This window comes from Lynx canadensis, chromosome A3, assembly GCF_007474595.2.
Source record: "Lynx canadensis isolate LIC74 chromosome A3, mLynCan4.pri.v2, whole genome shotgun sequence".
NCBI classification, from domain to species: Eukaryota; Metazoa; Chordata; class Mammalia; order Carnivora; family Felidae; genus Lynx; species Lynx canadensis.
The window spans coordinates 4,404,082-4,427,478 of record NC_044305.1 but is presented as its reverse complement, the minus strand read 5'-3'; the positions used below and the strand labels follow the sequence as shown (position 1 = coordinate 4,427,478).

The 23,397-nt window shown below is 60.9% G+C and overlaps 1 protein-coding gene across 1 annotated transcript; it reads left to right on the top strand.

Moving 5' to 3' along the window:
• The first annotated feature begins 706 nt into the window (after positions 1-706).
• Positions 707-22,682, top strand: NPEPL1 (aminopeptidase like 1). The gene is made up of 12 exons (XM_030309301.1): positions 707-862; positions 1,381-1,566; positions 2,013-2,183; positions 6,396-6,485; positions 6,942-7,023; positions 9,527-9,669; positions 15,903-15,980; positions 19,113-19,213; positions 20,169-20,292; positions 20,600-20,776; positions 21,310-21,420; positions 21,936-22,682. Exons 1-12 carry the CDS (start codon positions 713-715, stop codon positions 22,092-22,094), a joined length of 1,572 nt encoding a protein of 523 aa, XP_030165161.1. The 5' UTR covers positions 707-712; the 3' UTR covers positions 22,095-22,682.
• The last annotated feature ends 715 nt before the right edge of the window (positions 22,683-23,397 follow it).

Here is a 23,397-nt window from a genome sequence, read left to right as displayed (position 1 = left end):
CACCGCTGGCAGCTGGGCCTGCTTAGGACTCATCCAGACTGTGGTCCAGTGGGAGCTGCGTGGGTGGACTTGAGGTTGGGCCTGGGTCGTTTCGGGATATGCTGGAGGTCAGGGCCACCAGGGTGTGCTGGGGCTGGAGGCCAGGGCCTCTCCCTGGAAAAGCTATCCGGAGAGCTCTGTTTCCCTCACTTTGAAGGCAGGACCCACTGGGGGGGCCTGGGGGGCTCAGGGCCTGCCTCGCCGGCGGCGGCGGGGCCTGCTCGGCGGCGGTGGGGGCGGGGAGGGGGTGGCCCGCCGGGCTTCGGGGCCCGCCCCGGGATCGGGATCGGGGCTGCTGGGTTTTCGGGCCCGCCCCGGGGATCCGGGCCTGCCCAGGGGCCTGCAGCCTGCCGGCACCTGGGGCCTACCCCGGGCCCGGGGCCGGGCTGCCGGTCGGGCGCCTGCCAGGCCGGGCCTGCAGGTCGGGGCCCGCCCCGGGGTCAGGGCGGCCCGCTCCGCCCCGCCGGCCCGGCGCCCCCTCGCGCCCCGGGCGGGCCCTGCACGTCTCGCGAGCGGCCCCGGAGCGGCGGGGGGAGGCGGGGCCGGGCAGGGCCGGGCAGGGCCGGGGCGGCGCCGAGGCCGGGGCCGGAGCGGAGCCCGAGCGGAGCGGGGCGGCGGCCGGGCCGGGCCGGGCCTGGGGGGGGCGGGGTGGGGGCCCGCGGGCCGGCGGAAGATGGCGAACGTGGGGCTGCAGTTCCAGGCGAGCGCCGGGGACGCGGACCCGCAGAGCCGGCCGCTGCTGCTGCTCGGCCAGCTGCACCACCTGCACCGCGTGCCCTGGAGCCACGTCCGCGGGAAGCTGCAGCCCCGGGTCACCGAGGAGGTGAGCGGGCCGCGCGGCCGCCCGGAGGCCCCGCCCGGCGCCCGCAGGGGCGCGAGGCCAGCCCGGCGGCGCTGGGCGCCCACCCCCCTCGCCCCCCCCCCCCGCCCCGGGAGCCGCCTCCAGGGCGCCGCCGCCTTCGAGGGGCGCGCGCGGCCCTGCGGGGGAGGAGCCGGCCGCCCGCTTCCGGAAGCCCTCGCGGCGGCACCTGGCCGGGCCCACCCCGGTGCGGGCTGGCAGCTCGAAGCCAGGCGGCCCCCACGCCGGCCTTTTAAATCCCCAGCGTGTAATCCCACAAGGGTGGAATCGTGCCAGCAGACACACACACACACACGCACGCACGCACGCACGCTTAGCTCCAGCGAGATGCCACACATCTTAATTACGGATCGTGGGTGCCCCGGGGAAGCTGCAAAAGGGCCCTTTTGGCGACGCAAGCGCCCGCATGCAGGGCCGGGCTCCCGGCATGCGGGCTGTTTGAAGTCTGGTGTCTGTCTCTTGTCTCTCCCCTTCTGATCCAGCTCTGGCAGGCCGCGCTAAGCACGCTCAACCCCAACCCCACGGACAGCTGTCCCCTCTACCTGAACTATGCCACCGTGGCCGCCCTGCCCTCCAGGGTGAGCCGGCACAACAGCCCTTCCGCTGCCCACTTCGTCACCCGACTTGTGCGGACCTGCCTGCCGCCCGGGACCCATCGGTGCATCCTGGTGAGTGCCGAAGGCCATCCGCCTACCATCGGGGAGCGTGTGTCATGCCTGCTGGGCACCCAGGCTCGCGGTACCTCCCAGGTGGACATGGGGCCACAACCCAGGACACTGTAACCCCTGCTCACAGAAGGGAAGCTGAGGTCAGAGAGACTAGGCCATTTACCCCAGATCATTTTCGGTGGCAAATCTCAGACTCCTGAACCCATTCCCCTCGGCGTCCTCCTCTCCTGTCTCGGAGACGGTCCACATCCGGTGGCCGACGTGTCCCTTTCTCACGCAGTGAGGAAGTGGCTCCGGGCAGGCCCCTGCGCGGTGGCTGTGTTGGGGCCCCTCTGTCCAGATTGTACCCACAGTGGCCTCTGGCCCAGCTTCGAGGCCCCAGCACTGCCTGAGTGCAGTCCCCATGGGTTTGCCCTTCCTCACGGCTCTGCCTCTCTGTGCCGCAGATGGTGTGCGAGCGGTCGGACGCCTTCGCCTCCGCGTGCGCCCTGGCCCGGGCCTTCCCCCTCTTCACCCACCGCTCGGGGGCCTCGAGACGCACAGAGAAGAAGACAGTCACGGTGGAGTTTTTCCTGGTGGGACAAGACAACGGGCCAGTGGAGGTGTCCACTTTGCAAGTGGGTGTCTGCAGGCTCGGGCTGTGTCCCCTGGGCCTGCGCGAGCTGGGGGCAGCTGGAAGGGGAGTTGGGGAGCTCTCTCTTTGTCTCCCCCGCCTCCGGAGGGGGTGACGTGGCGCTGGGCTACTGCAGCAATTTCCCAGAAGGCCCCCGAGGCCTTTCCAGAGCCAGGCAGCTGCCCCCTCTCTGGGTGGGCTTCCTTTTCAGGATTCAGTCTGTTCGACCCGTATTTACCAAGCACCTAACCAGTGCCAGGCACTTTCACATTTCATACTAAGAATCCCGTCCGCGTGTATATCACGTTACTTCCCGTGGTACACTTTTACACACGCGATTGCATTGGATCTTCAGAAGAATCCTTTTTTCTTTATAAAGTTTATTTATTCTTGAGATGGGGGAGGGGCAGAGAGAGAGGAAGGGAGAGAATCCCAAGCAGGCCCCACGCCCAGTGTGGAGCCGGAACTCCCGGCTCGATCCCACACACCCTGAGGTCGTGACCCGAGCGGAAATCAAAAGTCGGATGCTTAACCGACTGAGGCACCCAGGCGCCCCAGGATAATCCTTTTTTGAGGTGAGGCAAGGCTGGGAGAGATTCTAAGTCAGAAGTCCTTGTATGGGGGTTGGATTCCTTTCCCGTGGCGACTGTCCCGTGGCCTCACCCTCCTCGTCCCCGGCCAGACCGGGCTGTGCTTCCCACCCCCACCCTTCACTTCTGTCCCAGGCCAGCACCCCTCACCCTCCACCTGGATTCTTTGCTCGAGGAGGAGAGGCCATGCTTCCGTCTCCACTGTCTCGTAACAGCTCCTTTCCTTTCCTTCCATTCATCTCCAGACGTTGAAAACACACGGCTAATTGTTTTGCCTTTCTGAACTCCCTTTTCCCCCTCAGCCCACCGAGTGGAGTTTCCACCCCACTTCCTGACATTGTTTTTTTAAGGGCCCTGTCTGCCGGACTGGGACCTTTGGCATCCCGTTTGTCATCCCTCCTGGAAGGGTCTGCCCCACCCAGGAGTCGTGCCTCCTTCCCACGTCCCCTGCGGCCTACGGCCATATCTTTATCCCTTTCCCGACCGTCCAGCAATCCCATCTCTGGGTTCCCGTAGGCCTGCGAGCTCATCCCTCAGACGGGCACCGATGACCACCTTCCCCTGTAGCTGCGGGGATCCCTTTGGAGGTCGGGCCTCTCTCCACCAGACCCCGGGGCTGCGAGCCTGAGCAGCACCCTGGACCCCCCCCCCCCCCCACTCCCCGACTCCTCCAAGCACTTCTCCCTCCCTCCCTGCCGCCCCGGTGGGCTGACTTCCTGCTGGGCCTATGCCCTGCCAGGCTCCTACCTCCTCCTCAGCTTCCCTGTCCAGGTCCTTCCTGCTCTGGACCTGCCTGGTCTCAGTCCAGCTTCTGCCCTTCCCCCCGGGGCGGGGGCCTGGCTATCTGGCTGAGATGGCCTCCCTCACAGTCAGGCCCTCTGCCTGCTGAGTGCGAGCACCATCCCACCTCGTGTGATACATCTTTGCTCAGCCTCTGTGCCCCACGTTGGGATGGAAGCTTCCAGAAGCTTCCGGTCTGTAGCCCCAGCACGGCCCGACCCGTGACGAGGGCCGCTGGGCTGGTGGGTCCCCTTGACCCCCGTCCAGGGCATCTTGCTCTGCCCACTGCCACTGCCACGGGGAACCCCACCCCCGCCCCCGCACCCTGCTGCTCTCCTGGACCATTGCAGCAGTCTCCTCGCCGGTCTTGCTGCCTCCAGATGCTCGTCCTTCCTCTGACCACGTGAGCGCGGAGTTTTCCAGGGCTTGTCGGGTAGCAGGAACTGCTCTTAGCGCACGCACACCCGTGCTTAATCCTCTCGACAGCCTGTCTTGGGGCCTGTCCTTAATCCCATTGTAGAGCTGGGTAGACTGAGGCTTTGCAACATCAGGTGACTTAAGGGGGCCCCACCAGCAAGGGACAGAGCCAGGTCTTAACCGCGGCCACCGTCTGTCAGTCCTCTGTCCCGTCCGTCTTGGATCATGAGCACAGGAGCTTCTGATAACCCGTGTGGCCCTTTCTATACTCTGGGGCCCCCCTCGACTCCCCTCCAGGTCCTCTTCCCGTCCGGGCTCCTGTGGCCTCTCCTCCCCTGTAGCGTTTAACCGAGTGGGGTGTTGCGATTTTCTGCTGGACCGGAATACCGTGGACACGTTCAAATTCCCAGGGTTTAGTGTGGAGCCTGCCACACAGCGGGAGCTCCCAGAAACGTGGGTGGAATGAAATGAATGAATGAATGAACGCTTGATCCTGCTTTTGTGACGGGGAGGCTGAGGCACGAGGAGGCACAGGCTCTTCACCAGGCTCTGGGGTGCCGGAGGGCACCCGGAGCCTCCCCGGCCTCCCCCGCAGGTGCCGTCGGCCCTCTCGCCCGGCCGCGCCGTACCAGGAGCTCTGAGCACACGGAGGCCTGCTGGCCGAGCGCCTGGCCTCCTTCGAGACGAGTCTTGGGGCACTGACACGCTTCCCAGACAGCAGCCACAGGCTGCGTCACAGATGAGCAATGTTCTCCGCGGCAGCCGCGGACAGGGACCCTCGGCCTCCCAGAGGAGAGCCCACTGTCGGGCGGCAGGGACCGCACGGTCACATCTCCTATCTGAGCTGTCCGGTCCTGCGTCTTTGCCTTTGAGGCTTTGGGGTGTAATTACCTGGGGATGGCAGGAGCTCTCTGAGCCATTTGGCAGGGCCTAGGAGGCGGCTGGGCAGGTGCCGTCGCCCCCGAGCCTGGCCTCCCCGACGCTGTGGGGCTGGGGAGGGCAATGACACGCTCCAGCTGTCTGTACCCCCGCTGCACCTGTGCCGTCGCTCTTCTGATCGCGCCCCTTCCCTGCGCGCTGATGGAGGCAGCCGGCCTGCCCAGTGTCTGAAGCATGGGGTGGTGGTGGGGGGCGCAGGGTGGGGCAGGGGGCGCCGTGGGCGGCAGCCAGGTGGAGACGAACGAGAAGGCAAAGAACTTCCAGGGTCGGTGTTAAAGCGAGAGCAGGACAGACGCTCTTGGCAGAAGTTAGAGGCAGGGCCTGGAGGGGTGGCTGGTGGCGGGGGCGGGCAGCGTCCGCATCGGAGCGCAGACGCCCGTCTAGAGGGCGTCCCCTGTGCCGGGCTGAGTTTGGTGGACGGTGTCGGGTCCCTGCTCCCTCCTGGGCTCTGGGCCAACGTGTGAGCCGCACGAGGCAGGGTGGGGACCCCGTGCCCAGAGTGGTGTGGCATTGGATGGCCAGGAAGACAGGGCAGGGAGTCTGTGACACATTCACCTGGGGCTCAGGTGAGAAAAACGCCACCCTGATGGCCGGAGGGCCGGAAGGAGGGCCAGCGGGTCCAGGGGCCCAGGACAAAGAATACTTTTACTCTTTGGGGAAGGTCCAGAGAAGCTTCCGGGGGACACAGCCTTCAAGAGGCGCCACAAAGGATGGCCAGGGCCTTGACCAGAGGAGAAGGGAGGGTGTGTTACAGCTCAGGCCGCAACAGGCCACGGGTGGCGTCTTTACAGATAGGTATTCCTCACAGTTGTGGGGGCCGGATGTCTGAGGTCAGGGTGGGGTGTGGTGGAGACTTCCTGATTGGTAGGTGGTCACCTTCTCGCCACGCCCTCCCTCTTCCTACGGAGGACTCTACTCCCACGGTGGGCCCCACCCTCCCGACCTCATGGCAACCTGATCTCCTCTCAAAGTCTTCCTAATAGCATCACGTTGGGGGTTAGGGCCTCAAGGTACCAGTTTGGGGGCGACACAGACGTTCGTTCAGTCAGGAGCAAAGGACAGCACTTCTCCCCAGCAGGGGATGTGGGATTGGCAGGTGCCAGGGGCGGGGATGCCCAGCGTGTGCTCAGGGCCAGGCCCAGGGGCCGCCTGCCGCCAGGATGAGGGGGTAAGCAGCCGAGGAGTCTTGGCAAGGAAGGTGGGTCCCACTGACGGCCGGCCGGCACGCCAGGCTGCAGGGCTATTGTGTCATCTGTGTTGGAGGCGAGGTACAGAGCCGCGCTGAACTTTCTGAAGGCTGCTGGATGGGTCACAGGCACTGGAGAGCAACAGCGGTCAGCGTGACCTGCCCCTCGAGGCCCTGTCAGCAGCCCCGAAACCTCCCCTCGGTGCTGCCGGTGCCTTTGGTCCCTGGGGGAACAGAGAGGGAGGGACAGCCTTTGCTGCCTGGTCCCAGGTCCCCGGTGACAGCCTCTGGTTTTCTTCCCCAGTGCTTAACAAACGCCACGGAAGGCGTGCGGCTGGCTGCCCGTATTGTGGACACTCCGTGTAATGAGATGAACACAGACACGTTCCTCGAGGTTCGTGGCCCAGGGGAGTCAGTCATGCCAAGGTGGGGCCAGGGTGGGAGAAGCATCGGTGGACCCTGAGGAAGCCAGAGGAAACCTGAGGCCGGAGGGGACGGTGTCCATAGTCATTGCACCTCGCCCAAGGAAGCGTGGGGCGGCTGTGGACAGGGTCCTGCTGTCCCTCCAGCTGCGCGGGGCCAGCAGGCCTCGGCGGAGGGCGGAGGGAGGACAGAGGCTCCTCCGCGAGGCCTCTCTGCAGGACTGCAGCCGTGAACCTGCAGGAAGTTGTAGTTTGGAAGCTGGGCCTTCTGTCCTGGATTTGATCACGCCCAAAGCCGAGAGAGCTGGGGCCCTGGCTCCCCTCCGCCACACGGGCGTCGGCTCGTCCCTGGCCCAGAGCCACGGCCTCGTCCTGATTGAAGCCATTTTCACATGTCTTTGTGTTGCTTTTTCCATGATCGTGTCCAGGAGATTAAGAAAGTTGGAAAAGACCTGGGGATCACCCCAACGATCATCCGGGATGAGGAGCTGAAGACGAGAGGATTTGGAGGTGGGTAGAGCTGGGCCTTGAAGGCCGTGGCCTCAGGCCGGTCCTGCGTGCTGGGGGGCGAGGGTGGCGGTGGGTGGCACCCTGGGTCGCTTCAAGCTTCCCCTGAAAGAGGCCAGCCTGCGTCCAACCCCAAGGCCAGACCCTGGGAGGTGGACCGTCTCTGGGGGAGAAACGAGGCACTGATTTAGGTTCTGGTTTGGATTCTGGAAGCCACGGTGTCCGAGTCCTTCCGTGGCCTGCTCCCTGTCCACAAAGGCTACCGTCCTGGCTCCCTGGGCCAGCTCAGCAGGACCTTTCTGCTCCTCGAGTGCACAGGCCCACGTTCGCATCAGGGCCTCGTCTTTTTTTTTTTTTTTTTTTTTTTTTTTAATTTTTTTTGTTTTTAAATTTACATCCAAGTTAGCATCTAGCGTGACGATGGTTTCAGGAGTAGATGCCTTAGTGCCCCTCCCCCATTTGGCCCCTCCCCCCCCCCCACAGCCCCTCCAGCAGCCCTCAGTTTGTTCTCCAAATTTGTGAGTCTCTTCTGTTTCGTCCCCCTCCCTGTTTTTATATGATTTTTGTTTCCCTTCCCTTATGTTCCTCTGTTTTGTCTCTTCAAGTCCTCATACGAGTGAAGTCATAGGATTTTTGTCTTTCTCCGACTGACTCATTTCACTTAGCATAATACCCTCCAGTTCCATCCACGAAGTTGCCAATGGCAAGATTTCATTCTTTTTGATTGCCGAGTGATACTCCGTTGTATATGGATACCACATCTTCTTTCTCCATTCATCCATCGATGGACATTTGGGCTCTTTCCATACTTTGGCTACTGTTGATCGTGCTGCTATAAACATGGGGGTGCATGTGTCCCTTGGAAACGGCACCCCTGTATCCCTTGGATAAATACCTGGTAGTGCAATTGCTGGGTCGTAGGATAGTTCTATTTTTAATTTTTTGAGGATCCTCCATACTGTTTCCAGAGTGGCTGCACCAGCTTGCATTCCCAGCATTAGGGCCTCATCTTTACAGCTCTCTTTCTCTGAGTACTTCCCCGAGATGCTGTCATGGCAGGGCCATCATACCCTGCACACCTTGAGTGGAAGCCACCTTCTCGGAGGGCCTTTCCTAGCGGCCAGGCCCATCCTCCCCGCCCCCCCAGGCACTAGGACAAGGTGCCCTCAGTCTCGCTGGGGGAGGGGCACTGTACTCTTGATATGTGGCTGCCAAACAAATGATTCCAGAAGGAAGGGCCACGCGGTCCTGTGGGCAGGGAATCGGGCACGGTTGAGCCGGGTGCTGGGTGCAGGGTCTCTCCTGGGCAGAGACCCAACATGTTGACTGGGTCGGCCATCATCTGAAGGCTCGACCGGGGCCGATGATGTGCTCTCTGTCACCGGGCCTGGGGTCTTTGCTGGCTGTCCCTTGTCACGAGGGCCTCTCCTCGAGCAGAGCTCACAGGCGGCAGCCGTTTCCCTCAAAGCACAGCTTCTGGGCGAGGAAGCGCGAACAGGCGAGGAAGAGCCAAGGTCTCTTTTTGTAACCCAGTCTCGGAGGTGGTATCTCGTCACTTCTGCTGTATCCAGAACAAGTGGGACCTGAGGTTCTGTCCACACGTAGCGGGAGGGGCCCCACGTGCTCAAGAACGCCCGGAGGTGAGGGGCCCAGGGGGCTCTCTTGGAGGTGCCACCACAAGACACGTAAACCATCCACACAGGTCGAGGGAGAGGCTGCTCCTCTCGGGGAAGAATCTTCACAGAGGAGAGGACGTTTGCAGCGGGTCTTACAGGATGTGTAGGAGTTTGTCCGGCAGCCATTATCAGCTGTCGTCTTGGTTTTCATGATTGTTCGGTCCGGTTCCTGGGGGACTTCGAGGCATGGTCTCTGCCCACGACAGGCTTTCTTGAGAAGATAGGAAATGGCATGGCTGCAGCGGGGCTGTGGTGGGAGTGAGCTTGGAAAGGGTGGAGGGCTCGGGGTGGGAGAATGAGCGTGGGCTGGAGCGGCCTTGAAGCGTTATCCAAAAATCATTTCATTCTGCAATCGTGTTCTTTTCTTTCTGGGAATGATACAGGTTTTTTTCCCCCTCAGTGGATTTTTTTTTTTTTTTTTGCCTGACGATACTTCGCATAGAATTCATTTGCAGCCCCAGAGCTTTGGAACTAATTTGCATTCCCAATCCCACGCTGGCCAGGGGGCAGGAGAGGGGGCAGGTCGCTCGGGCTGGGACTGCACATGCTCCGGGAGAAGTATCCACACGCCAGCGGCTGTTTCCTGGGAGAGAGCTGGTGTTTCTGGGGGAGGGGGAGGGGGGGGTGCTGCTGGGAGAGAGCTGGTGTTTCTGGGGGAGGGGGAGGGGGGTGCTGCTGGGAGAGAGCTGGTGTTTCTGGGGGAGGGGGAGGGGGGGTGCTGCTGGGAGAGAGCTGGTGTTTCTGGGGGAGGGGGAGGGGGGGGTGCTGCTGGGAGGTCTCTGCTCGGTTCGACCCGAGCCCAACTGACCCTGCCCCCGTGCTTTCTGTAGGAATCTACGGTGTTGGCAAAGCCGCCGTGCATCCCCCCGCACTTGCCGTCCTCAGCCACACCCCAGAAGGAGCCACCCAGACCATTGCGTGGGTGGGCAAAGGGATCGTCTACGACACCGGGGGTCTCAGCATCAAAGGGAAGGTGAGGTGCCGGGGGCCAGCGCTTGGACAGGGCCCGGGGGGAGGAGGGTTGTAGGCAGGCCCATCGCCTCTCAGGGGCGCCGGAGGAAGGCAGCAAGCGAGGTTTCTGGGACCTTGGCCTTGGGGCGTGCCTCTGGGGAGCCAAGTTCGGGAAGAATCGGCCGGGCTGATTCCTCTTCTGGGGAGAGACGGTTTCGTGTCCACACTTCAAACAAAAAAATCTGGACGGGATCCAGAGAAAAGCCGCAGAAACAATGAAAAGGCTGGAAAACTAACCCAAGGAGGCAAGGTTTAAGGAATCGGTGGTTCCACCTGAAAAGAAGGGCGTGGGGTGGTGCCCACTGTCCCCACGACCATCCAGGGTTTCCACAGAACGCTTAGTGGGGGTCTGCGGGAGCCTGTGCGGAGAATAGGCCCCCTGGAAAAGGCCGGAGGGGTTTGGATCCCCAGGCAAGCCGCCGACAGGTGTTCTGGTGAGGCCAGGTCTCAGAAGTCTGTCCTGTGGGCGGCCTTCAGGCGTGGCCGTGTCCGGAGGCCTGGGCACCCGTCGTGGCTCCGTCTCCCTCCTCCACACCCGGCGCGTTCAGGCCTGCTGTGCACCGCGAGCCGAGGTGGCACCAGGAAGAGGAGGAGGGACACGTCTTCATCTGCTCACGTCACACACTCGCATTGAGCAACTACTGGGCACCCGGCCTGGGCTGGGCCCTCCAGCGCCAAGACCCAGAAGGCCTGGGAAGGAGCAGGCATGTGACATCGGTGCCCCAGGAGACCTGGAAAAGGAGAGCCAACCTTCCCAGAGAGGACGCTTTAGAAGAGACGGGACAGGCCAAGCTCACGCAGAGCAGACACGGAGAGCTGGCCGCCGGCGGGGCTCACAGATGTGTCCTGTTGGCCCAAGCGCCGGTCTATAATCTGAGTGAGTTACCAACGTTTACAAAACAGGAAGATTCTCACAGAAGGCTGGCTATTCGACCTTTGGTAAACTCAGCGGATCTGGCGGGACGGGTCCTCTGTCTCCCCCTGGCAGCACTCGCTGGAGCCGGGAGGCGCCGGCCCGTGGATGAGGCGCGCACGGTGGGGTTCACCGCTGCTCCGGCGCTTTCTGACCTGAACCCCAGTGCTGGGCGCTATTTCGGTTAGCGGCTGTGTGCTGCCTTTCGCACCGACCGCTAGTCCGTCTAGTGCATTTGGTACCCAGAGTGGATGGCCTTTTTTTTTTTTTTAACATTTGTTTTTGAGAGACGGAGACAGAGCACGAGCGGGAGAGGGGCAGAGAGAGAGAGGGAGACACAGAATCCGAAGCGGGCTCCAGGCCCTGCCCGACACGGGGCTCGAACCCAGGAGCCGTGAGATCATGACCTGAGCCAGAGTCGGACACTTAACCGACTGAGCCCTCCAGGCGCCCCTGTTTTTTGTTTTTTTTGTTTTTTGGTAACGTCCCTCCTCCTGTAAACAACGTTGTTTTCAGGACTAATCAGGAAATGATCCAATAATAAAGGTTAAAAAAAACAAACACCTTCCATATGTATTATCATGCCAGTAAAAAATTGAAGTATTATAGCGGCGTTTGGCTCAGTGGGTGAAGCGTGTGACTGTTGATCTCGGAGCTGTGAGGTCGAGCCCCATGCTGGGTGTAGAGATTACTTGAAAATAAACAAAGTGTAGGGGCACCTGGGTGGCTCAGTCGGTTGAGCGACCGACTTCGGTTCGGGTCATGATCTCACGGTTTGTGAGTTCGAGCCCCGCGTTGGGCTCTGTGCTGACAGCTCGGAGCCTGGAGCCTGCTTCTGATTCCGTGTCTCCCCCTCTCTCTGCGCCTCCCCCACTCGTGCTCTGTCTCTCTGTGTCTCAGAAATAAATAAACATTAAAAAGGTTTTTTTGATAAATAAAGGGATAAATATTACAGCACACGTAAAGAAGACAGTAATACATCGACACTTTTAAATAACGTTAACGTGCTGTTTTAGACAGAAAATAGCGTATGTCTCCCTTGTGGTCTGTCATGATAACAGATGTTAGCATGACGGTGTCTGTTTTCAGGCCTTCGCTTCTGCAGATTTGTCTGGGATTTTATCCAAAGTGATCTTTTCCACATCTTTATGTCTGTTGCCTGGACAGAGGTACCAGATTTGTGAGACCGTCTTCACTCGTGCTTGGTCCAAATCGGTCCAAAACCACGATTAATTTTAATTTTGAAGAGTTTCTCTTGCATGAAGCGGTCAATACACAGATACCCCATTTCCCACGAAACCCCAGAAATTGTGATATTGTCCATGTTTTCAGCCCCTCGAGATGGATTCTAGCGGCCTTCAAAGGTCTGCGGAGTAAAAACGTTTTAAACGAGTCCAGTGGTTCCCATAGACGGCGGGAGGCTGAAAGTCCCAGGCTCCCTGCACTCTTGGGTTCGCTTGGAGCCCACGGTTGCGGGCAGGACGCGTGGCACCGTGGGTGCCGACCCCACCTCCGTTCTCTGGTGGAAGGCACGTCTGTGCTGGTCAGGCCAGTTGTGCACCTGGCACTTATTAGCATCCATGTAGAATGAGGTTTCTAAAAGGACACGTAATTACCATGGGTGGGTCCAAACCTTTTATTTGATACGATTAAAACTCACTTCAAGCCACGGATTTTTCGGGAGAAATATTTTACCACTGATGACAACAGGCAAACCGACTTTTAGTCTGTTAATTATTATTTTCAGACTCCAAAGACCGTGTAGCCCTGGGCTGCACCTGGTGCTGGCTACAGCTCTCCCTCACCCGTGACACTGGCTCTTGCCCTGGAGGCAGCTCAGTGCCAGCGGGGACAATTGCAAGCTCCTTTCTCCTGGGATCAGATGCTTATTTGGGATGCTGGTTTGTTGGAGGGCCAGAGTGAGAAGCAGGGCTGCTGAAGAATGAGGCATATGTTGCTGGGGGCACTGTCTCCAAAGACTTGAAAGGTAAATCAGGATCAGTGTGAATTTAGGTCTCAAATGTGTTCGTCTCAGAACCCCTTCCCCTCTCAAAAAGTATTGATCCTAAGGAGATTCTTTTAGAAGAGTGATGTCGGTCGATATTTACCCTACTAGAAATTAAAATCGGGGAGAGATCGTTGCTTATTTTAAAGTAACAGTGTAAACCCATTGCATGTTCATGTAAATATTTTACGAAAATAGCTGCATTTCCCCCAATGCAAAGAAGCCATTGAGAAGAGTGGCATTATGTGACATTTTGCCAGTCTCGTTCGCGTCTGCCTTACTAGAAGGCAGCCGTGATCTTGTAGCTGCTTCTGCATTTAGTCTATCGTGATCTGTTGTTTTAGTTGAAATATAAAAAGAAAGTCTGGCCTCACTCATTTTGTAGTTGGAAAAGGGAGAAATATTTTAGTGCCCGTTACAAACACCCAAGGGCGTTTTTCTTTGCTATTATTACACCAAAACTCGTCGAGTGAGAGCGTCTGTAAGCTTAGTGCTCGTGCGGCATCAGAAACCGTGGCAGTGTCTCTGTGCGCTCTGTTATTACGGTCTGCCTCGAACTCCACGTGATCTTGTGGCGTCATGCGTGGGCCATTCAGAAGACACTGTCCCCAGAGTTAGGCAGAACCTCCGAATTTTGACACAACATATACTATTTTAAAAAGTCACGCTTGGTTCCACCACCCATGTCGTTGTATTTCTAAAAAATTTTTAAAGAAATGTTTATTCACTTATTTGAGAGAGAGAGATAGCGAGCAGGGGAGGGGTACAGAGAGACAGAGTGAGAGAATCCCGAGCAGGCTCCACACTGTCAGCACAGAACCCGATGCGGGGCTCAAACCCACAAACGGTGAGACCATGACCTGAGCCAAAACCAAGAGTCAGACGTTCAGCCAACTGAACCACCCAGGTGCCCCAACGTACGATATTTTTTTTTTTTTTTAAAGGGACACTTCCGTGTCTTTTCTTTCTTTTTTTTTTTTTTTTAACGTTTATTTATTTTTGGGACAGAGAGAGACAGAGCATGAACGGGGAAGGGGCAGAGAGAGAGGGAGACACAGAATTGGAAACAGGCTCCAGGCTCTGAGCCATCAGCCCAGAGCCCGACGCGGGGCTCGAACTCACGGACCGCGAGATCGTGACCTGGCTGAAGTCGGATGCTTAACCGACTGCGCCACCCAGGTGCCCCACGTACGATATTTTTAAAAGCCACACTTGGTCCCACCGTCCATCTCATTTTTAAAAATCGCTATTAAGAAGCTGTCACAGAGACAGATACAAGTTTTTCAAAATCATTATTTTTGCTTGAAAGCTCAGATTTTACCACCGGCAGCGACTACTGTCGGCTCTTCTGGAAGTGAGAGTTTCACTTTGTTCCTTTTTAAGAAAACATCTGCCACGGGGCGCCTGGGTGGCTCAGTCGGTTAAGCGTCCCACTTCAGCTCAGGTCGTGATCTCGCGGCTTGTGGGTTCAAGCCCCGCGTCGGGCTCTGTGCTGACAGCTCGGAGCCTGGAGCCTGCTTCGGATTCTGTGTCTCCCCCTCTCTCTGCCCCACCCCTGCTCGCACTCTGTCTCTCTCAATAATAAATAAAAGTTAAAAAAAAAAAAAAAGAAAACATCTGCCAGACACCTAAGTCTGAATAACCGGCACACGTCAGTGGTTCCTTGAGTCAAGCTCAGTGTTCAGGAGCGCAGTTCTCTAGCCGAGCAGAGACCTCGGCGACCGTCCCCAGCCCCCGCCCTGACCGCCCGGCGAGCGTCTGGCGAGAACAGGACCGCTCCGCACGCACCTTCCATTCCATCACATGGAACATGGAAAACAGCTGCCCTCGGCGGTGGAGACTTGGAAAAGTTAATCATGTATCTGCATCGGCGAGGTGACAAGGGAGTTGGCCCCACCATGTTTCTCTGCAGGACGGAGGCGAGTCCCGCGGCCGTCCGTGTCGTGGCCGCGGCCCAATGTTGCTTTGCCGCATCGTGTGACAGCCCCATGAGTGTCCCGGGCGGATGACATCTTCCTGCTACTCTGGGAAGCATCTCTTTTGTAAAACCGGGAAGAACGCGGCGGGGGACGGTCTGCAAAGCTCACGCAGTCAATTGAGGTGCATTTGCCGCCTGGTGCTCCTTGTCTGTGGTCGGGAGGTCACCGCCCTGGTGACAGGGAGACACAATTTCAGAGACCATCTGGAGCTATTCTGTGCGGGCCGTTTTGCAAGTGGTTTGATTCCAGATCTGAGGCCCCGGTTTTTCCGTTTAAACAATCCTGTGCTTTCTCGCCGATTAGGTCAAAGAGACAGCTTATTTTCAATAGTGCTAGCCGGGTCATCTTCACTCAACTTAATTGTAAAAGCAGCTCAGTTTATGTCTAAAAATGCTTTCCATTAAAACCCGAGGCTTGTGTAATCCGATAAGGGTTCAAAAAAATCACCCGGTACGTTTCCGACCCAGATCCTGCATCTGATGGCCTGTTGCGAATTTAAAGTATGAACTTGTCAATTAGAGCTGGGAGCCCATCAAATGGAAAAACGTGTAACCGCTCTCAGCCGGTTTGTAGAAAAATCACAGTTTCTCACAGTTACTTCTGCAGCATGAGGGCACCTGTGCCTGGCACGCCCTCCCCCTCCCTTAGATGTCGACAGAGCGGGCGGTGGGGTTGGGGACTGGTGACAGTGACCTTGGGGAAGAGTTCGCGTTAACCTGAGCGCATTGTTGGAGACATTGATGTCAGGGAGCAGAGGGAGCTGGGGCCAGGTGGTGACAGGTGCGGGGAAGCCTGCCCCACAGCCCAGCAGCCCTGCCCGGACACTCAAGCCTCGGAGGCCCCAGACCTCAGCTCCTTCCTCAAAAATTGGGCAGAGACAGACAGAGAGAGCTGTTGCAGACAGACCCCCGGGGGAACTTGGCAGCCTGGGGGTGGGTGGCCGGGTCGTAAGAGCCAGGCCACGGCCAACGTGGCGGGTCTGGGCAGCTCCCCGGCTCCCCTCCCTCCCACCTCTGGTTCATCAGGTGACCCCCAAAGCTCCGCTCCGGCAAAAGGGTCCCATCCCCTTTCGCCATTATGTCCCAGCTCTTGTGGAGAACAGCCGCGTGACCGGGGCGGGGGGGGGGGGGGGGGTTTCTTGGGTTCTGTGTGAGCTCAGGGGACCCGGCTCCAGGTCTTGCAGGTCTGAGGGAGCCGCTCTGGGGTCCTATGTGCCAGGCAGGGGTGGGGCACTGCTGATGGCAGGCCAGCACCCACTCGTGCTCACTGTCGTCCTGGCCCCTTTGTGCCCCCTCCAGACCACCATGCCGGGGATGAAGAGGGACTGTGGGGGTGCTGCGGCCGTGCTGGGGGCCTTCAGAGCTGCCATCAAGCAGGTGAGTGTGGCCCCACCGTCTGCAGTCCTCGAGGAGGGGGACTCCCTGGGGGTGGGCTTGCTTTCCTCCCCCCCCCCGCCCCTGAGACCCCACAGCTCGGCACCTCTCTCCCTGCTCTGCGGGGGCTTCCTGCCTGCTGCTGGGGCCCCTCTGCCTGAGTGTCACCTGTCCTGAGTGCCACCTCTCCATAGAGTGTCACCTGTCCTGAGTGCCACCTCTCCACAGAGTGTCACCTCTGCCTGAGTGTCACCTCTGCCTGAGTGTCACCTCTCCTGAGAGTGTCATTTGTCCTGAGAGTGTCACTTCTGCCTGAGTGTCACCTGTCCTGAGTGCCACCTCCCCATAGAGTGTCACCTCTGCCTGAGGGGCATGTCTGCCTGGGCACATTGCCTTTTCCTGAGTGTGTCCACCCATGCCCACCACTCAGGGTCTGGCTTGTGTCAGGCTCCCCATGAGCGTGTGTCCGGTGAAGAAGCCCGACCTAAAACCACATGGCACGGACAGGGCCCTGTGCCGAGCTCATGAGCACAGGCCTTCCTGGGTGCCCCTCCTGCCACGACCCATCTGTGGGTCACATCATGAGAGTGCTGTCTGAGCCGGTGGGGACGCGGGGCCACTCTCTCCACACTCTGCAGACGGGCCATCTGGGTCCATCACGCCCAGGAGCAGGACTGCCCTCTGGGATGGGGAGGGCCGCTCTGGAGCCACCCCACCCGGCCTGCCTGCCCGCTCTCAGGGCCTGGGGTCAGGGTAGGGGTCGGGGGGGGGTGCCCAGCTGGCATTGGTGAGCCATGACCAGGTAGAATGGGACTGGATCTGCCTCGGGAATAGCCTGGTGACCGCTTTGAGCAGAGACATCCGGGGGAGCAGAGGGGCCCCCAGCGCCCCCCACCCCCACCCCGTACAACTGAGGTCGCTGAGCCCAGCTCACCCGCCAAGTGGGAGATCTTCCCGTCCGGGACACGTGCAGCCTCACGGAGCCCAATCATTGGAATCAGATTCCTGAGCAAGGGACCAGCCGGCTGTGACTGTTCCTCCTGCGTCTGCCCCGAGGACGTGGCAGGCACCCACCTGTTGAAGGCCGTTCAGGAGGCCACCCCCGAGAGCACAGGCCCCTCAGGTGTTCCCGGGCACCGAGGCCTCGTCCCCAGGCACACAGGCAGCCACTCTTTCGGGTGCATCACCTCATCCTGGCTGGTCTGCACCCATCAGAGACCAGAGGCTCTAAAACGAGAGGAAGGAGGGACTCCAGGGAGGCCTCAGGTGATGTCCTTCGGAGCCTAAAGTCCCCACGCCATAAAAAGTGTTCGTTCAACAGAGGCATGGGGTGCCCCGACCGCCATGGTGGCTCACCTCCTTCAGGCTCCTCCTATGGGGCCCCCCCTCACCTCACCACATACCAGACTTTCTTTCTCCTTCAAATGAAAACAAAAACAAAAAGGTCTTGGCAGACAGTTTCCAATTCCGGCTGGTCAGGAGTCCAGCCCGTTGCCCGAGACGAGCAGACATCCCCTTGGCAGTGGGCGAGGCTGGGGAGGGGTTCTCTGGGGGAAACAGTGCTCCCCTCCCCGGGTTACTTATTCATTCAACACTTTGTTCCCACTTACGGATGTGCAGATTCTTAGTTCACCCTGTGGGTTATAAGCCAGCATCACCATTACGTATTTTGTGGCTCACATCGAGGCCCACAAAAACTGGGGTTGAGGGTGGAGCCTCTAGGCCGTGGCGCGCGGCCTTAGAACCTCAAACCTCGGCTGCCTGCGGGTTTTCAGTCCCCCCGCCCCCAGGGATCCCAAGACCCATGTGTCTCACCCCGCTCCCCAGTGCCCGGTAATACGAGCCCAAGGCCCTCAGCACCTCTAAGCTGGCCTTCCCCGTGGGGACCCCACACCAGAAGCAGCAGCACACCAGACCTTCTGAATGCAAAACTAGGTGGGAGGGCATCCGACAGGGTCAAGTTGGGGGCCGTGGTCTCTCCGCACCGCCCTGCTGTCCTGCTGTGCAGACTCCTCTCCGGACCCAGACCCGACATGGCTCCCTCCGGGAAGACTTCAGGGCCCCCCCTCCCTCCGCGGCGGGATCCATTTCTCTAGCTTCGGAGCCCCTGGGGTCACCCTGTTGTCTCGAGGCCACACGTCACACTTGATTTGATCCCAGCCACTCACCCCCACGGGGACGAGGACGGCTGGAGACGGGGGCACAGCCAGGCCGCAGGCCCCACGTGCTGGGCCGACGTCCACAGCCCGTCCTTAGGGGTCTTAGGGAGCTCTGAGCGGGCGGGGCGGGGGGCGGGGACCGAGACTCTGGAAGCCGCGAACACTCATCCTCACACAGCCCGGCCGTCAGCGTGGTCCCAGCTGCTTCGGGGCCTTCGAGCCGACGGGCTGCCCAACGGTTTCGGCCCCAGGACGTGAGTGGGGTGCTCTCCCCAGGCACCGTGTTTTGGGTTCAGGCTCCAAGCTGTCCCGGCCCGGTGCCGTGGCCTCCGCCTGCCACAGGCCCGCGTTTACCTTCGATGGGGGTTCGGCACCTGTAGCGTGACACCTGCTCCGGAGAGCCCCAGCTGCCCCCCAGGCGAGGGGTCTTCTGGGGCAGGCTCAGGGCCCGTGTGGGGCAGAAACTGACTCAGCCTGTTCTGTGCACGTTTCTCCGTGTGCACACGTCATGTTTTGGCATCAGAAAAGTAACTTCACACCGAAACTTGGGTGAGGCGAGCTCTCCCCAACCCCCCACGCGCACATCTGTGTGTTAGCTTGCTCTTGTACACCGACGCAGAGCTCAGAGGGTTTGTGCAGTGGGAGACGTTGATCGCTGGCCGTGCTTTGTGGACGGGAGGCAGGGGCCGAGCCACCTGCCCGGCTCGTGCCCTGGGTAAGTGGGAGAGCCAGGAGGAAAGCCAGCAGCCCCGCTCCCGGGCTCATTCTCGAATTGCGTGGGCTCTGTCTGACAGGGGTGGCGAGATTCTCCCAGACGGGGTGCAGCCGGGACTGCCTGGGAGTGACGGGACAGTGCTCTCTGCTCCCCGGGGCTCCGGCTGTCTGCTGTCCACAGGGGTCAGAAAACTCTGGCCGGTTCTGTCTGTTCCGCGCACTGCTAGCCGGTGACTGGAGCCTCTGCCCGTGTCCCCTGCAGGGTTTCAAAGACAACCTCCACGCTGTGTTCTGCTTGGCCGAGAACTCAGTGGGTCCCAACGCCACGAGGCCAGACGATATCCACCTGCTGTACTCGGGAAAGTAAGGCTGGTTCCTTCACCCCCTGGCTGCCCTCTGGGCATGTGGGCCCTGCTGGACCTCGTGGGGGGCGGGGAGGGGCTCTCTTGCTGGACCTCGTGGTGTGTGTGGGGGGGGGGGGGGGCCCTCCTTGCCAGGGCCAGGCTGCTCAGCTCTGACCCACGGCCGTCCTGGAGGCAGATTCCACCCTGCTTCTCCAGCCAGAGGCACATCCTGTCGGGGGGATGCCCTGTCACAGGAGCCCCTGGCCAGCAGGCTGCTTGCTCCCAGGGCTCCGGGGGCAGGTGGCGGGTCACATCACTAGATGAGGTGTTGGGCTCCCTCAGGGTGCCTGGCCCAGGATCCACCCTGCCTTAGGGGGATGCGCCCTTCCCAATCTTTAGGCTTAAAGTTCTTTGTGTGCCTGAAGCCCTGTCCCCACCCCACCCCCCACTCCACCTCCAGACCTCCTACTTGAGGGCTCGCCCTGCACTTCCCCCTTGGGATCGGCCCTTGAACTGCTTCCCAGCTGCAAAGGACACACTGAGAAGTCAGTGGGCAGCAGCTGAAGGAGCAGGTGGTCTAGATGCGCAATAGGAGAGTCCGCTCACCGCCCCGTACACGGGCGCCTGTCTGCAGGGTGACCCCCGGAGGGGCTCCCCCTTTTGTGTTTACCTAGTGCCAGGCTGTGTGGGCCCAGGGCTGGCCCAGTGCACGTCAGGCTACCCGCACAACCCTGTTCTCCCACCTCACAGACGAAGAAACCAAGGCACAGGGGGCTGCGTGGGGTTCCCTGGCTCACAGCTGGAGAGCAGTGGGGTGGGACTGACCCTGGCGTTACATCGCTGTAGGGGTGGGAGCGGCCTTGCCTTCCGGGGAGGGAAGCGGGCTCTAATGGGGTCCCCCCAGTTCCAGAGGGACTCTGTCCCAGTGCCCCAGGGAGCACCGTCCCTGAGCAGGGGTCTCTGCGGCATCCCAGGACTGTGGAAATCAACAACACTGACGCTGAGGGCAGGCTGGTCCTGGCGGATGGGGTGTCCTACGCCTGCAAGGACCTGGGTGCGGACATCATCCTGGACATAGCCACGCTGACCGGAGCGCAGGTGGGCCACCTCGACTCCTGGTGCTGTCCCCCCCCCCCCCGCCCCGCCCCGTCCTCACAGCCCAGGGGGAGGTTGGGAGCTCGTCCCTGGCACCCAGTGGGAGGCAGGTGGCAAGGCCCATGGGCTGGGTCCCGGCGTCAGGACAGCTTAGGAACCGTCCTCCCTGGCGGCTCACGTGGCTCCCGGTTCTTTCTTTCTTTGCTCCTCGCTGCCCCTCTTGGCTTCTGTGGGCGCCCCGGGCCCCTGCTCTCCCGCGCGGCCGCTCCCCTGCGCTCCGCCCCTCCCTCTGCCCCGGCCACCCTCGCAGGGCATTGCCACGGGCAAGTACCACGCTGCGGTGCTCACCAACAGCGCGGAGTGGGAGGCGGCCTGCGTGAAGGCTGGGACGAGGTGCGGAGACCTGGTGCACCCGCTGGTCTACTGCCCCGAGCTGCACTTCAGCGAGTTCACCTCGGCCGTAGCTGACATGAAGAACTCCGTGGCGGTAGGTTTGCGGTCCTCCCCCCCCCCCGCCCGGCCGGGTGGGGTGGGGCAGACCGAGTCCCAGGTGACCCCAAGACCTAGCAGCAGTGTGGACAAGGGCCCCCCAGGTGGGCCCCAGATCCGTGCTCAGGGTGGAAGCATCTGGAACGCGGATGCACCTCTCCCTAGTCCCCCTGCCTCGGGTCCATGCCAGAAGTTTCCTCCCCACTCTGGGGTCTGCCTCCTCCATCAGCTCTTTTGCTGGCTCCGCAGCTCCCTGGGGTGAAGGCAGAACCCTTAATCCACACACGTGCAAAGGCCTTGGGGTCCCTCTCTGCAATCCCCCACGCTGGGCACCCCTGCACCCCAAGCCCCCTCGTGCAGACACCAGGGGAGGCAGTGGCTGAGGAAGATGTGGTCCAGGGGGTATGGTGGGGGTGGGGGGGCATCCTCAGCGGGTCCGAGTGAACCCTGAACTCGCTTTGGTGGAGCCCCTCCCCCACACCCCTGCTGGGGGCAGCAGAAAGGTCGCCATTTATCCTTCTGTCCCCCTAGGACCGGGACAACAGCCCCAGCTCCTGTGCTGGCCTTTTCATCGCCTCACACATTGGCTTTGACTGGCCTGGGGTTTGGGTCCACCTAGACATCGCTGCACCCGTGCACGCCGTGAGTCCAGGCCCCCCCGGGGTGTCCTCTCCCCGCCTGCCCCCCACCCCCCGCCCCTGCACGTACCGCACGCCGGCCTGGCCGCTCCCACCCTCTCGTGCACCCAGAACCCCTCTCTGTCTCCGGGCTGAGCTCATCAGCAGCATTTCTGTGTGGAGGGTCACACCGCCTGTGGCCCGACCTCGGCCAGCCATGCCCCTGGTCTCCGGTCTCCTCATCCCCGGAAATAGAGTGGCTGCCGTGCCCGGCCCTTCTCCTCCGCTGGAGACCCCGGGCCTTCGGCTCACCCTTTATCCCACCCAAGAAGACCCCGGGGGTCGGGGCCAGAGGGCAAAGAGCCATCCCACCGCCCGACTCGGCTCTGGGTGTGGCAGGATGGCAGGAGGGGGGCCACGGGCCGAGCGGGGGGTGGACGCCCTCGCCCTGGCCCGGGAACCCCTTCCTGCATGGGTGGGCTTGCCGAGGGGGTCTGGCTCAGCCTGGCGGAGGGCTTCCAGCCTGCCCTTTGCCCACAGGGGGAGCGTGCCACGGGCTTCGGCGTGGCTCTCCTGCTGGCACTCTTCGGCCGGGCCTCTGAGGACCCTCTGCTGAACCTGGTGTCCCCACTTGGCTGTGAAGCGGATGCCCCGGAGGCCGACGCGGAGAGGGACTCCAAGAGGCGCAGGCTCGTGTGAGGCCGGCCGCTCCCCGGCCCCCTTGTGACACAAGGCTCTTTACCTCACTTTGCACTGATTAATTTTAAGCAATTGGAAGATTATACCTTAAGATAGGCTTTGGTTTGTTTTTATCTTTAGTTGTCACAGTGATAGAAACAGCTCCTTCGTTAAGACAGCTCAGGGTCTGGGGGATGGCCCGGGGGGGCGCTGGGGCTTGCGGCTGTTTGAGTTACCCGCCAGGCCTCCTGCCGGCTTCTGCACACTCTCCTCCCTGCAGGGGCCTCCGCACGCACGACCTTGAGGCTCCGGGATGCACAGATGACCCTGCCGCCTTGGCCAGGCGGCCTTTGGGCCTCCTGTCCCTGCTCAGTGCCCGCAGGGGGTGCCCGTGGCCTTATCCTTGGCCCCCAGCCCCCTCGCATGGCATCCACGTCATGGAGAGCCCAGGCCGTGCTCCAGCCAGGGCAGCTGCTGCCTCCAGGCAGCCCACCCCTTTGAAAGGACGGAAGTAACTTGTTTCAGGGACCCAATTTTACGGAAGCAAGAGGAGTCTCTGGGCCCTTAGGAGTCCCTGGAGGGTGAAGTAAATATGGCCGCATCACATTACACGTGTGTCTCTGCCTCGTCTTTCTCTCACCCTGGTTGGGAAACCCACCCCGAGGCCTGCCTGTGGCTCTGAGGCTCCCGGCCCTCCCACCTTCTCAAAAACCGGTATCCAGCATCGAGATGCAATGTGGCAACCTCGCTCTGGCCGACGAGAGCCCCGGGGTGTGGGAAGAGGACGGGGGTGGGGCCAGAGTCCTGGGTCGGCGCCCGCACAGCCCAGGCTGCTTGGTTTTCTGAGGTTTCACGGTGTGGACTCCCAACGGGAGGCCCTGGGGCTTTCTGGGACTCTCCCATGGTCCTGTGGTCTGCAGGGAGGGCTGTGCTCGCCCTACGTACATCACGAGGCGAGTACCATACTGAGTCGATCATAGGTGCCGAAGGACAGGCTGTCGGGAGACTCCCTCCCCCCACCAGCACCCTGTGTGGCAGGTGAGGCAGGACCTTTGTCCCCTCTTATGCTGTACCCCGGTGGGCTGCCTGAGCCCGGAGGAAGGCATCGGGGACTCTGGCACCACCTGGCATGGAGGAAGGGGCCACATTTCCTCGGGTGGGGACCGAGGCGCAGAATGTGGCTGTGGGACACTAGTCACCAGGCTGTGCCCCGGCCCCCTGACCACCTCATCCCTGCCCAAGGGTCCCTAGGCTCCCAAGTCCCTTCCCCAGCTCTGGATATCAAGGTGACTCTCTCTGGGCGTAATCCCAAGCTAATAGTTAT